The 13423-nt window shown below is 45.1% G+C and overlaps 2 protein-coding genes across 4 annotated transcripts in view; one reads left to right on the top strand and one right to left on the bottom strand.

Moving 5' to 3' along the window:
* Positions 1–13423, top strand: part of PRRX2 (paired related homeobox 2) — a 223758-nt gene that overhangs the window by 204576 nt on the left and 5759 nt on the right. The gene's annotated exons all lie outside the window — the stretch shown is intronic.
* The window catches only part of FAM163B (family with sequence similarity 163 member B), a 48867-nt gene continuing 36396 nt past the window's right edge, over positions 953–13423 (bottom strand). For 2 of the 3 annotated variants that reach the window (XM_081847312.1, XM_081847311.1), the window contains exons 2-4: positions 9892–9989; positions 7089–7204; positions 953–6107 (exon numbers count right to left, since the gene is read on the bottom strand). In XM_081847312.1, coding sequence (XP_081703438.1) covers positions 5694–6107; positions 7089–7181 — 507 coding nt within the window. In that variant the 5' untranslated portion in view covers positions 7182–7204; positions 9892–9989 and the 3' untranslated portion in view covers positions 953–5693. The remainder of the gene's footprint in view (positions 6108–7088; positions 7205–9891; positions 9990–13423) is intronic. The other variant, XM_081847313.1, reaches the window with a different exon arrangement.

Below are 13423 nucleotides of genomic sequence, written 5' to 3'. Positions count from 1 at the left end.
GTGTCCGTTCAGCTGCAGTTCATCTTCTGCCAAAAATGACATCATTCATCTCACTGTCTGTTGTGGCGAAATCACGCAACTTCCGTAATTTATGTAACTGATCACATGAATAGAAGGACACTGACCTCTTCCTCCACCTTGCTTATGAATCATAATGGGAGAACTCTCACTGGTTTTCGACTGCATATGCATATGCCTTGTACCAAGTACACCCTGACTAGAAGCAGCTCTCCAGGGTCTTGGATAGGACATCTGCCCCATTGCCTGATCATTGACTGAACCTGGGGCCTGAACCCGGGGCCATCCACATTCCGGTTGGAATGACTGAGTGCATCATTCAGTCACTTCCAATATAGTGCGGTAGCAATTGTGCCCTCTGATAAGATGATCCTTTGCATCTATGTACATGTCCTGCTTATAGTGCCTCATGGAGAAATGGAGCTCCGTTGAAATAGAGTGATGTTTCTTCTTGCACTAAAAAGGTGTATTCCATGAGCCTTAGCTAGCAGACATTTTGCAAATGGTGGTCCAGAAAACTTCTTCTCTGAAGGAAGGAAGGAAGCAAGGAAGGAAGGAAGGTGAAATTTTCAGGTTGCCATATTCTGCACCACATAGAATACCATTGAATACCTGTATTCAATGATAATCCTACTCAAGGAGACCCACTGAAAATAATTTACATGACTAAGTTAGCAGGCTAACTTAAATCGGGACGGGCCATCATTCAGTGGTAAAGCATCGGCTCTGCATGTTAAAGGACCCTGATCCAGTCCCTGGCAGCATTTGCAGAGAGGGCTGAGAATGCCCCCTGCCTGAAACCCTGGAGAGCTGCTGCCAATTTGTGTAAACAATACTGAGCTACATGGACCAATAGTCTGATTCATTACTTTCAATGGACCCGCTCTTAAATAAAACAGGTGTCATGAAAAAGAGCACACTTCTCCCTCGAGAACAAAGTCAAAGATAGGTTTATTTTTTTAAAAGTTTTTGTTCTTAAGAGTCCAGAAGGCCTGTACAAGATAACCACAAGGCAAAATGAATGAAAATCCATGAAATATTTCAATTAATTTCAAAGATATACAATGAAGGGCCATGGGGTTGGGGTGGGGAGATGAGCACAGAGTAAATAATAGGAAGATAATAAACACAACCACAATTTTAATGCAACAAATGGCTTTTTTTTCTTTTTGAAAATAAAAATGCCATCGAAAAAAGTGCAAGTTTTAAGAAGAGTTGTACAAAATTTACCCAGAGTTCTGTAGAAGTAGCTGCAATTACATCAGATCACTTCAAAGACTGAGCACAGCAAAATGGAAACTTGTCATACAGGACATGGCCTAGGATAGTGAGAGTCAGGCCCGTGCAGGGGGTGGAGTGGAGTGGGGTGGGTAGCCGGGTACACTTGTCCTGAGTCTCAGGGGGCTAAGCTGGCTGGGGGTGCCACCAGGGAACAGCTGCTTTTTTGTCTGAGTTTATAACTTTATCCTAACAAGACTCTAGCCCCTGGGCCTCAGACAAACTCTACACCGGTCTGTTGAATGTTGTCACAAACTGGATGGCTGTGGGGGCAGGCAATGGGTGTGGGGGGAAGACACCAAGCAGTAACAGAACTGGCATGTCCATTGATATAATAATACCCATTGACATAAAATACCAATGTTTCTAGTCAATGTTGCAGAAAGATATTTTGCACTTTGGACAACCATCCACAGCCGCCCCTTCAGGTTGTGTACATCCATCTCTATAAAGTTCCACAACCTTGAAGGCTTTGAACCCCAAACCACCAATTGGAATGTTAGTCCCTTGAACGTTGCAAAGTTATTCCTGGGTGGAGTTTTACAAGTCCAGGAAACGGATGACATTGCTAACGGTCTCCATCTTTGTGCTTTCAAACCGGAAGTGCTTGTGAAGCAAATCCTTTGCTCATTTGGAAGGATTGAGGTGACCTGCTTTAATTTTGACTGAAAGGCCACAAGTTGGTCCCAGTGTTCTAGGGCACACCCACACCATACAATTAAACCACTCTCAAGCCAATATAATAGTTGGCGGCGGGGGGGGGGGTCCTGCTTGTTCAGGATGCTGAGAGTTGCTATGAGGCCCCTCGCGGAGATATAAGGACTGCAGATCAGTGGCAGAGCATCCGCTTTGCATGCAGAAGGTCCCAGGTTCAATCCCCAGGTAGATCTGGGAGGGACTCATGCCTGAAATCCTGGAGCGCCGCAGCCAGACAATACTAAGTTAAGTGACTGGGTAGAAGGCAGCCTCCTATGTTCCAACAATTCCCAGCATCCTTTAACAAGCTACCCTACAAGGATTCTTTGTGGGGGAGCCATAGCTGTTAAAAGAGCTATAGAAGTGCTTTAAGTATATGGTGTGGTTGTGATCTTAGGCTATGATGAGAGCATTCAGATGAGAGCATAGTTTTTTTTTTATGAGAGTTTTCGGATGAGAGCAACTACAGAGGACCATAGGAATTAAACTCTTCAGGCTCACAGCATGAAATTTTGCCAAGCTGGGCATTATTTTCAAGGAAGTAGGCCGAGGCAATATGGATGTCTTCTCACTTAATTATTTTAAATCTCATTATTTATTTTAAATAAATATTTTAAAAAATTATTTGTTTTAAATCTCTTGGTTCAATCCCGAACTGTTGGCAGGGTCTCTCTATAATATTTAATATAATATTGATTGCAGCTGTTTCAAGGGTGCACTTTTAGCTATAATGCAGTCCAAATGTTTGTTTGAACGAAACAGTTCTTTGCCATCTTCCACAAATTGCTGAGTGTCCAGAACACAAGGCCCAATCCACTAGCTACTTCTTTTGCCTGTGCTCCCCGTGAAATGAATGTTTCTTGAACTCATGTATGAGCAATGTGCTTTAATTCAAGATGCCCCACCCCATGGAATTAGAAAAGAAATCCAGATGGAGCTCATTATGTGAATGGCTGTTGACTGAACCTGGTTTCCTTGCCTTTTGCTGAACTTATCTCCAGTCTTGCTATTCTCTCCTTACAGATTCAATGTAACAAGGGGCTCCCTGCATTGAAGCATGCATCTCTGGGAGGGTTCCTGAAATTTTGGATAGGGGCAAGTCGATGTAATATCCTGCAGAGCAAGAACATGGTCACATAATGGCAGATCTTCCCTAAAATAGTTTTGCTTTTATTAGAAACATGAACTTGACCCCGTATAAGGTTGTCTGTCCAAACAAGATTACATGATCAGCTACTCCTCTGTCAATTCCTTGCAGAGGGGTGCTAGCATCAGGTGTTTAGTACATTTTAAATCTGATCACATTTCCCATTCACGAGTGTTGAAACACGGTATTGAGGTGACAAGGGACGTGAGTGGGAAGAACCAATCTGGGCATAAGGAGTAGCCATGGTACTGGAGTAATGCCATCACATTTTTCTCTATGGCTTGCATGACAGAGAGCCTGGCTTCAGCGATCCATGCTCTGATAAACCTCTGGGTTAGATTGCTGCAATGTGCAATATGTGGGCCTGACCTTGAAGACTGTTTGGGAACTGCAGCTAATGCAGAATAACGGGGGCAAATAGAAAACCTTAATAGACCTGTTCTGGCTGGCTGTGCAGACCTGTCAATATTCATTTCTCATCATTTTCCCACGCTTAAATTCAGTTCTCCACATTTCCACGTCATCAGCACTCCAGTGCAAAATTCTTATACCATACACATATGTGAATGCGGTTTTTCCTAACATACATTGTTGCAAAGGAATTTCTCCCAATATAATGCATTTTCACAGACAGATACATTTTTATATGCACACTTTACCCTAGTATATGCATTTTTTTGACATTGGCTGGAGAACTGCATTGCAAAATTCAGAGAAGTGCAAATTTCAAAGGATAGCTGTGTTTTGGGCGGTGCATCATGTTGGAAATTGCAGATTGGCTAGGTTTGCCTTAAAATGCAAACTGAGTGCAACAGCTGCACACTCCTAGACTGAGGTGAATGGGGCAGTGCCCCATTGGTGCAAACAGGCCAGCCTCCACTACCTATAGGACTACATCTGACCCTCCCGCCCCACCTCTGATGTAGAACAATGGTGCTAAGCAAGACAATAATAATAGATCTCCCATGTTTTCTTTAAAGATGGGAGCACACCAAAGTCAAAAGTGCTAAAATGGTGTGGTTGAATCAGATGTGGAGAGCCTTTGGCCCTCCAGATGTTGCTGAACCACAACTCCCATCAGCCCCAGCAAGTATGCCCAGAGATCCCAAGGGATGATGGGAGTTGTAGTTCAGAAACTTCTGGAGGGCCAAAGATTCCCCTCACCAGGACTGGAAAACTCAACCCATTAACTGACAAAATACAGTTTCTTCTTCTTTTCATTCATGGCAATATCCAGAGGTCATTTCTTTAGAAGTCCCTGCTTACTCCCTGGGAGGTGGTGGGTCCTAATGAGGTGAGATTATGTGCCAGGTGGTTGGGTGGCATTTGTGGCTTGTTATTTAGTAAAAAATAAAATAAAGGCAAGATTGAATTTGTCTCCAGCCAAGGTCCTAGAAGACATCTGAAATGTTGTCACAGGAAGGCAGGCAACAACCGCACATCACCCAGTCAGAAAATAAAGGAGGGCACAGCGGCAATTCAGCATGAAGCATAGGGTTGCCCTAGAGCTGCCCCCCTCCACCATAGCCTTGTACTTGCAGACTTTCATGACAGCAAATGAAAAGGGGGGAAATCTAACTCTTACAAAAGGATGCCCTGTATCAAAATCTTCTCATATACAGTGGTACCTCGGGTTACAGACACTTCAGGTTACAGACTCCGCTAACCCAGAAATAGTGCTTCAGGTTAAGAACTTTGCTTCAGGATGAGAACAGGAATTGTGCTCCGGCGGCGTGGCAGCAGCAGGAGGCCCCATTAGCTAAAGTGGTGCTTCAGGTTAAGAACAGTTTCAGGTTAAATACGGACCTCCAGAACTAATTAAGTACTTAACCCAAGGTACCACTGTATCTATATCTATCTATCTATATATATACAGTGACACCTCGTGTTATGTACCATCCCCCTTATGAATGCTGCAGGTTACGCACTCTGCTAACCCGGAAGTAGATGCCCCTTGTTGCGACCTTTGCCCCGGGATGCGAGCAGAAGTTGCGCTCCGGTGGCGCGGCCGCAGTGGGAGGCACCATTAGAGAAAGTGCGCCTCCTGTTACGAACGGTTTCCTGTTACAAACGGACTTCCAGAACGGATTAAGTACGTAACACGAGGTACCACTGTATGTATCTATCTATATCTATCTATAGCTATATATAGATATAAAAGAAACTATTGTCAACACTAAACTTTAGAAAACCTATATGCACCCATCAAATCTATTAATTCTCCCTCCTCCCCTTTATACAGTGCATTATTTAATAGGTATAGAGATAATTATCCATCGTTAACATATAAATACATTCATCATTTTTAAAAGACTCTCTGTGGGTATTTTTTTTTGTCCTGTAAAAGAGTGACGCCATGTTATTATTTTTAAGCCACAAGGGTATTTAGGGAAGGGGGAGGGGAAACACCCTTTCACAGAACCAAAGAATTAGAGAGTTGGAAGAGACTCAAAGGATCATCTGGTCCAACCCCTTACAATGCAGGAATCAGCAGGATATGTATGCCACCAACGTTACCCACCATTGAGCTGCGGGTGACGGCTGCTGGCACTCATTAGACGTCTGTGCTGATGCTGCGGCTGCGGGAGAAAGCCTCCCGCATGGCTGAGAGGCGGTTGGGGTTGAGGGCCTGGAGGCCACTCATGTTGACGGGCAGCTCCAGGTCTTCCTGGCTGATGGCCTTGTAGTTGATGAGGTCGCCCCCATTCTGGACCTCCTCCTCCTCTTCCTCCTCCTCCTCCTCTGGCTCCTGGAGGAAGAAAGTGGGCGGCTCATAGTGTGAGCAGTTGGGGCATACTGTCCGGCACTGGGAGTGCTTCTTGTAAGGGGAGGAGGAAGATCGGTACAAGGATGGGCCGTTCGTCAGAGCCACATTGCGGTTGCAGTGGAGAGGCGGGATGTGGGAATCCATGCCAAAGTCTGGTTCATCTCCGTCCTCTTCGGACTCCTCCTTCTTGCAGCAGTAATACTGGGGGAGGCAAAGAGGGGAAGAGGCAGGGATTTGATGAGAAGGTGGCTGTACGTCTCACCATGTCTCCCTTTCAGGTTGACATTGATGCTTTCCCACGACAACCACAAAAACTCCAAGCAAGCACATCGCTCCTGCTGCCCATGCTCAAAGAATTCTGGGAACTGTAGTTTGTTAACGGTTGGTGGGAAGCACCACTACAGGTCCTAGAATTATTTGAAGGAAAGAATGAACTTCGAATGTGCTTTAAATGTATATTGTGTACACAGCAGTAATAACAATAACAACAACAACAACAACAACAACAATTTTTATCCCACTTTTCCCCCACACTGGGGCTCAATGTGGCTTACACAAACTAAAACAATGGAGATAAAATGTAAAAAAGTTAAAAACATATAGAAGAAAATAATTTAAAAGTAATTAAATTCTAATAGAATCTAAACAATATAAAAACAACTCTATCAAAATACAGATAGCAAAAATAGCACAGCACTATTATTAGCCCTTAAAAAAGCAGTCAATTCTTAAAGGCTTGTTGGAATAAAACAATCTTCACCTGCCAGTGGAAGGAGAGCAAAGAGGGAGCTCGTCTGGCTTCTCAAGGGAAGGAATTCCAAGAAGGCCCTTTCCTGCATCCCCACCAAGGTGGGTCTGAACAAAGGGCTACTCAGAGCTCAGGCGGGTTTGTATGGGAGAATACATTCCTGCAGAGAGCCTGGGCCTAAGCCTTGAAGCACTATTATACCACTTTAAACAGCCATGCCCCCCCCCCACTCCAAGAATACTAAGAAATGTGGTTTGATAAGGTTACTGAGAGTTGTTAGGAGATTTCCCTCTTCCCCTCACAGCTACAGTTCCCTGGAAAGATCATTACACCATTCTGAAATTCATAGTTCTGTGGTCACCTGTTGCTTCACCCACCTTTGCCTCTTCTCCTTTAAAACCCCTTCTCCCCGCACACTTTTATAATTGAAATACCTGAAGCCTACAATAGCAGAGAACTGCTATGATACACAGTAATATGACAGTCGCTAATATTCCGCCTGTGATGACCACAGTCCCGGCTGTCATTCGACCTCTTCTCCATTAACACCCTGGAAGACACAAGAGGTGTAAAGAGTTAGGAGCTAGACCTTCAGGCAACAGAGTAGTTACTGCAGCTTGGGGCCAGAGTAGTGGCCTCAGTGATTGGGGTAGCGGTGAGATTTTCCGACGGCGTGTGCCTGGATCTCTGCACAGGGTACAACTCTCAGGCCATGTGCCCTCCACCCGTCATTTCCTCTGTGTTACGTTTTCCTCCCTCTGTCCTAGCACTAGAACTCCTGGACTTCCAATCAAGCTGAATGCGGGAAATTTCAAGACAGATAAAAGAAATGACTCTCCTTCATTGAAAGCTTTGAAGCAGAGGTTGGATGGCCATCTGTCACGGATGCTTTAGTTGAGTTTCCTGCATTGCATGGGGTTGCGCTAGATGACCCTTGGGGTCCCTTCCAACTCTACAGTTCTATGATTCTACGACTTCTTCATGCAGAACACAGTTAAACTGTGGAACTCCCTCCCACAGTAGGCAGTGATGGCCAACAACTTAGATGGCTTCCAAAGAGGGCAATGGCTGTGTTCTGCCTCCACGCTTGGAGGCAGAAATGCTTCAGTTGCTGGAAACTACAAGAGGGGACAGTGCTTTTGTGCTCAGGTCTTGCTTGGGGGCTTCCCATAATGAGTATCAGGTTGACTCCTGTGAAACCAGGATACTGGACTAGATGGGCCATTGGTCTGATCTAGCAGGGCTCTTCTCATGTCCTTATGACCAAAAAAAACCTCATGGAGCAGGGAGTACAAGGGTGAGGGAGCTCTGGGTGCAGTGAGGTTTTTACATGTAAGTCTTCTCCAGCCTGCTGTGGTACAGTCCAAGCCAGGCTGTGCCATATGATAACAATTGTGCCCATGTTCCAGTGGCTGAAAGCTGGGCAGCCCCACCTATCTGTCAGAATTGGCCTGGCAACCAGATCCTGTTCCCCATCAATAAAAATAATAAAAATCACAGCTAGTACAGTATAGTGGCTAAAGTGACCTGGGAGAGACCAGGGTTCAAATCCCTTCTTGGCCACTGGATGCCCTTGGTCACAGCTATTGCCTCTCATCCTAACCTGCCAGGGTTGTTGTGGGGATTAAATGAGGAGAAGAACCATGTTTGCCCACTTGAGCTCCTTGGAGGAAAAAGTGGGCTATAAATGCAACCAACCAACCAACCAACCAACTGACCAATCACTCACTCATTCACTCACTCACTCACTCACTCACTCACTCACTCACTCACTCAAACCACTGACAGAGTAGAGGAAGCTTCTGTTGTTGCTTGGTGGCAGAGCCTCAGAATAAGAAGGGGTCTCTTTCATCCTTTTAATTTTCAAGCAGAGGATGCCAAGCTCTTTCCCCACAGACACAACCTTTCTAAATCTGTGCAGACGGTGGCGAAGCTCTGCAGAAACACCCGCCGGTGCCTCCAGCCCACCTTGCAGTGCCAGCTGGCTGGAATCTGCGACAGCTAACGAACCCGTTAGACAGGCACTCTGGAACTTGGAGGCCTCTGTAAGAGGCCGCCTTGCAAGCAGGTGTACGGGAAAGGAGGTGGCCCCATGGGGAGTGAGGGAGCCAGGCCCATGCTCTTCTCGGCTTTATTTTGGATTTTATTCAGGGCTCTGCACCTCCTCTCAGACTTGAATGCCACATCAGGCAGATGCTACATGCAGGAGAAAAGATGCCTCCCCTTTATCCAAGAACAATATCCGGCATTCTCAGAAACAGATATACATTGCAAGCTGCCTATTCTCGAGTCAGATCATTGGCCCATCTAGCTCAGTATTGTCAACACTGACTGGCAGCAACTCTTCCGGGCTTCAGGTAGGGGGCCTTGCCCAGTCCTTCCTGAAGATTGAACCCGGGAGTTCCTGTGTGAAGAGCAAACATTCCATCGCTTGAGCATTCATAGTAAACGTATCTTAAGGCTTCTCCTCTGTTCAGCAGTTGGCATCTGCTTAATCTCTTCCCAGGTGGAGTTGTGCAGACCTTGCGATGTAGGACAGTCATGGAGCTGGGATACTTTTGCTGGGTCTCGATGAGTGTCTGCAGCCGCCTCAGCATCCTCATCGCCCTCCAGTGCAGGCACCTGTAGTATTGCTGCTAGTTGGAATCTGCTCCTCTGCTTCTTTTTCCTGTTCATAATCAGTGCTAGCTGGTGTGACAGTAGAAGGCAGACCTGGCCTATTGTATATCAATTCAGGAAAGTACATGAGGTCTTGTGTCTCTTCCTCTCACTGCCCAGAAAAAGCATTTTACTGTTCACTGTGCTCATCAAAATGAACCACTCTTCTTGCACTGACCTTTCCTACTTCTAAGTCCATAACTCTGTAACCTTTGCCTCCAGAAGTATATCTTAGCATAGTTTCTCGTTCTACCCTGGAGTTCAGCTTGCTTATTCTCTTTGGGTATATAGGCAATGCTGCCAAATACATGCCTGTGTGATAGGTTAAGTACACTTCCATGTCAAAGCTCAAAAGGTGTGCATGCTGCCCCCGCAGTCTGTTCTGGAGATACCCTGCAGTGGCTACTGCAGCTCCCCACATGCATTTGAGGAGGCCAGCATCCCTCAGCATGCTTCAGGTCATCTCCATAAACTCTGTATCAGCTACTGAGCTCTGTTGTGGGGTGTGACTAACACTCCTCCCATGTGTAATGGCTTCCTCTTCCAGGAGGGTTCTCATGTGCTTTGAAGTAAACTCACCACTGTTGTCGTTCATGAGAGTTGTAGTTTCCCTCTGCAACTTGTTGCTCACCATGGCGAGGTACTTTCTGAACATATCCACTGTCTCACTTTTCTCCCTGAGGAGGTACAGAACACAGTATCCTGAAAAGTCATCTAGAAAAAATAAAACGTACTCATTTTTCCCTAGCAAGGGAACACTCAGTGGACCACATACATCACTATAGACTACATCAAGCACTCTGGTGCTTCTTTGTTGAGTATATAAGGGGTGAGGGGGAAACGGTTTAACACTTTTCTCAGTTAGGCAACTTACGCACTTCATTGCGGTTGGTGCACTCTGGAATACCTTCTCCCCTCTTGCAAGCTCCTTGCATTTCAGTTCCCTAATGGCTTGTGGCCAAGCCTTCTGTGCCAGAGCTCTGGGTCTGCTTTAGCCTTCTGAGGTTCTGCGATATTAGTCACCATCTCCGGTCACCTGGCATCTTCAGTCTTCAAACTGCACACAGAAACCATTTTTTCTGCCCAAGGTGGATACATTGAACATGCTGCAATTCAAACAGGACCTGTTCCACAGGATTCTCTCTCAGTAGATTGCTTAGCTTGCAATTTGAGGTTCCTGCACCTGCACCACATATTGTTATGGTTTTGCCATCTGCAGCTTGGATATTGCCATCCACTGATGGGTCAACATTGTTAATGCCTCCAAAGATTTATACACACACACACACACACACACACACACACACACACACACAAACTCATATGAGTCCATTAATCATCTACTTGATTTTGTTTACAGTTAGATTCTTCTCTTGCAAAAGAAGGCCCTTTTCTTTTCTTTGCTCCCCTTACTTTGGCTTCCTTGCTTAAATGCAGGGGCTCTTCCTGAATTTGGGCATCACGCACACTCAAAAATCTGGAAATGTGACCTTCTTTGCTGTATTTGAAGCAAACAATTTTTCTGAGTGTAGCCTTGGCTCTCCTTTGGGACTGAGATGCATAGTTTGTCTTGTAACCCTGCCTGGGAAGCTTGCTCTTCTCTCCACACTTTTCTCTCTCAGGTGCTCAGTCACATCTGCTAGCCTTAGGTTTGGCTTGTCATCCATGAGAGTTTTGAAATTTAGGTCCTAGTGACCTCAAGAAATAGCAAACTTTCTGTTCCTCATCCATTTTGTATTGTTTAGATTCCAGCTTTTCAATAATGGTTAGGAACTCTGTCATGTGACTGTCACAGTCCTTCTTGGCTTCAAGTTTTAATTTAAATAGATTTCTCACCCAGGCATGGTGGGAACCCCTTGCTCGTGAATCCAAGTGCTTTTTGCAACTTTTCAAGCACCTGAGCAGCTGTATCATCTCTTTTTGTGTGAACCATTTGGGTCTCTGAAATACTATCCAGAATGATAGGCACCATCAATTTATTCTCTTGTTCCCACTCCTTTGAGGCTTTGTCCTCACTAGGTTTCGCTTTCTCAATACATTATAAAATAGCTTTCATATCATGTTTGGCTTCTAATTGTCTTTTCCATTGGATGAAATTGCTTCGTGTAAGCTTAGGTAATTTGAGACTTTCCTCAACAATGGAATTCCTGCTATCCAGTTTAGAAAAATCAAAAATGGAAAAATTCCCAAAAAGGGGGGGCGGGGAAGAGAAAGGAAAAATATTCCAAAATAAAAATAGGGAAAATCACAAAAAAAAACATTCTCAAAATCTCCAAAAGTAAAATAAAATTATTTAATCCTCTTTGCTAAAACCCCAAAGCAAAAAGCACCGAGCAGAATAAGAATTCTTTAGTATAATTGCTTTGCATTAGAGGAGTAGATAGACAAATGAGGGGTGAGTTTATCCACTCACAATAGAAACAAAGCAAACAAAAGATTGCCTGGGAAAGCTTCTCCTTCACCTTGAGGCTAAGAAATACAATCTCTCTGAGTGCACTTTAAAATCAAGCCTAAAAAATCACCCAAAAAGGTCAAAAGTCTCTGCAAAATGCTTTCACAACTCTGGGATTTATTCTCGCTCTGGGCCACCATAACCTTATGCTGGAAAATAACTGGGGAAGACCAGGTAAACCCTGAAGTCCCACATGTGTAAAGGTAAAGGTAAAGGGACCCCTGACCATTAGGTCCAGTCGTGGCCGACTCTGGGGTTGCGGCGCTCATCTCGCTTTATTGGCCGAGGGAGCCGGCATACAGCTTCCAGGTCATGTGGCCAGCATGACTAAGCCGCTTCTGGTGAACCAGAGCAGCGCACGGGCGCGGTACCTATTTATCTACTTGCACTTTGACGTGCTTTCGAACTGCTAGGTTGGCAGGAGCAGGTACCGAGCAACGGGAGCTCACCCCGTCGCAGGGATTCGAGCTGCCGACCTTCTGATCGGCAAGTCCTAGGCTCTGTGGTTCAACCCACAGCACCACCCGCGTCCCTTCCCACATGTGTAGGAAACTGCAAAAGAAAAAAATGGCTGACTGCCTTTATTCAAAAAAGTGCAGGGCTTGACTCACCCTTTAGCCAACAGCTGCTGCCCCCAGCCACAAAGTTTAAAACAGAAGTAGGTGCAGCATTTGCAAAGTGCAGGAAATACAGGTTTTTAGATTTTTAACTATCCCAGTATGAAGCACTGACAAAGTGCTCCCCCACTTCTACCCCTCTCAGAATGAATAGACAACAACCTTAAGTAAGTTGAAATGCTTTACTTACAGTAATCAGAGGTCTCACTCATGCATTGTTCAATGTTACAGCAGAAACAAGAGAGGCAAAGTATTCTTGGTTACAAAATATAGAAGTTGGTCTCAAGCACGCAATCTGAGTCTGAAGCCCCAACCTCAGACGTCTGCTCAGTTACATGGTTAAAGAGAGAGAGAGAAAGAGACAGATAGTGAGAGAAAGGAACAGGAAACAACCATTACTTCCGAAGGTGAGGGGACATAACCTAACCAAGCATTTTCTAGCAAATTACAGCACTGTGGTCCTTAATCTCTTCATTTACTAACCAGCACAGATATTCATTGTTAGGTTTGACTTCAAAATCTACCACAATCTTAAATCCTGATTCTGTCTTCTGCAACATAAGTTACTCCTCCCAGTTTGGTGTCCTCTGCAAATTTGATGAGCATCCCCTCAATATCTTCAAGCCAATATGTTTGTAAAGACATTGAACAACGGGCCCAGGACAGAAACCTGCGGCACCCCACTTGTCAGTTTTCTCCTGGATGATGAAGAACCATTAGTGAGCACTCTTTGGGTTCGGTAAGTCAACCAGGTAGAAATCCACCTAACAGTTACCACATCCAGACCACATTCTACCAGCATCTCTGCAAGAATATCATGTGGGACTTTGTCAAAAGCATTAATGAAATCAAGATATCTAGTCCCCTAAATGTTCCCCTTGTGCCTACTTCCCAAAGCCCAGTAAGCTTCTGCCCAGCTTAGGATGCTCACATGTGCAACATCGTTTCCTCCTCCCCCCCCCCCCCATCGCTCTGACAAGCTGGCACCTCTGGCTCCAACGGTTTCCCTACGAAAAATTTCACTGCACACTACTGCAAGATA

The sequence above is a fragment of the Podarcis erhardii genome, assembly GCF_964252035.2.
Source record: "Podarcis erhardii genome assembly, chromosome: Z".
NCBI lineage: Eukaryota > Metazoa > Chordata > Lepidosauria > Squamata > Lacertidae > Podarcis > Podarcis erhardii.
Note: the sequence above shows the minus strand (reverse complement) of the source record. Positions and strands in the feature narration are given on the sequence as shown.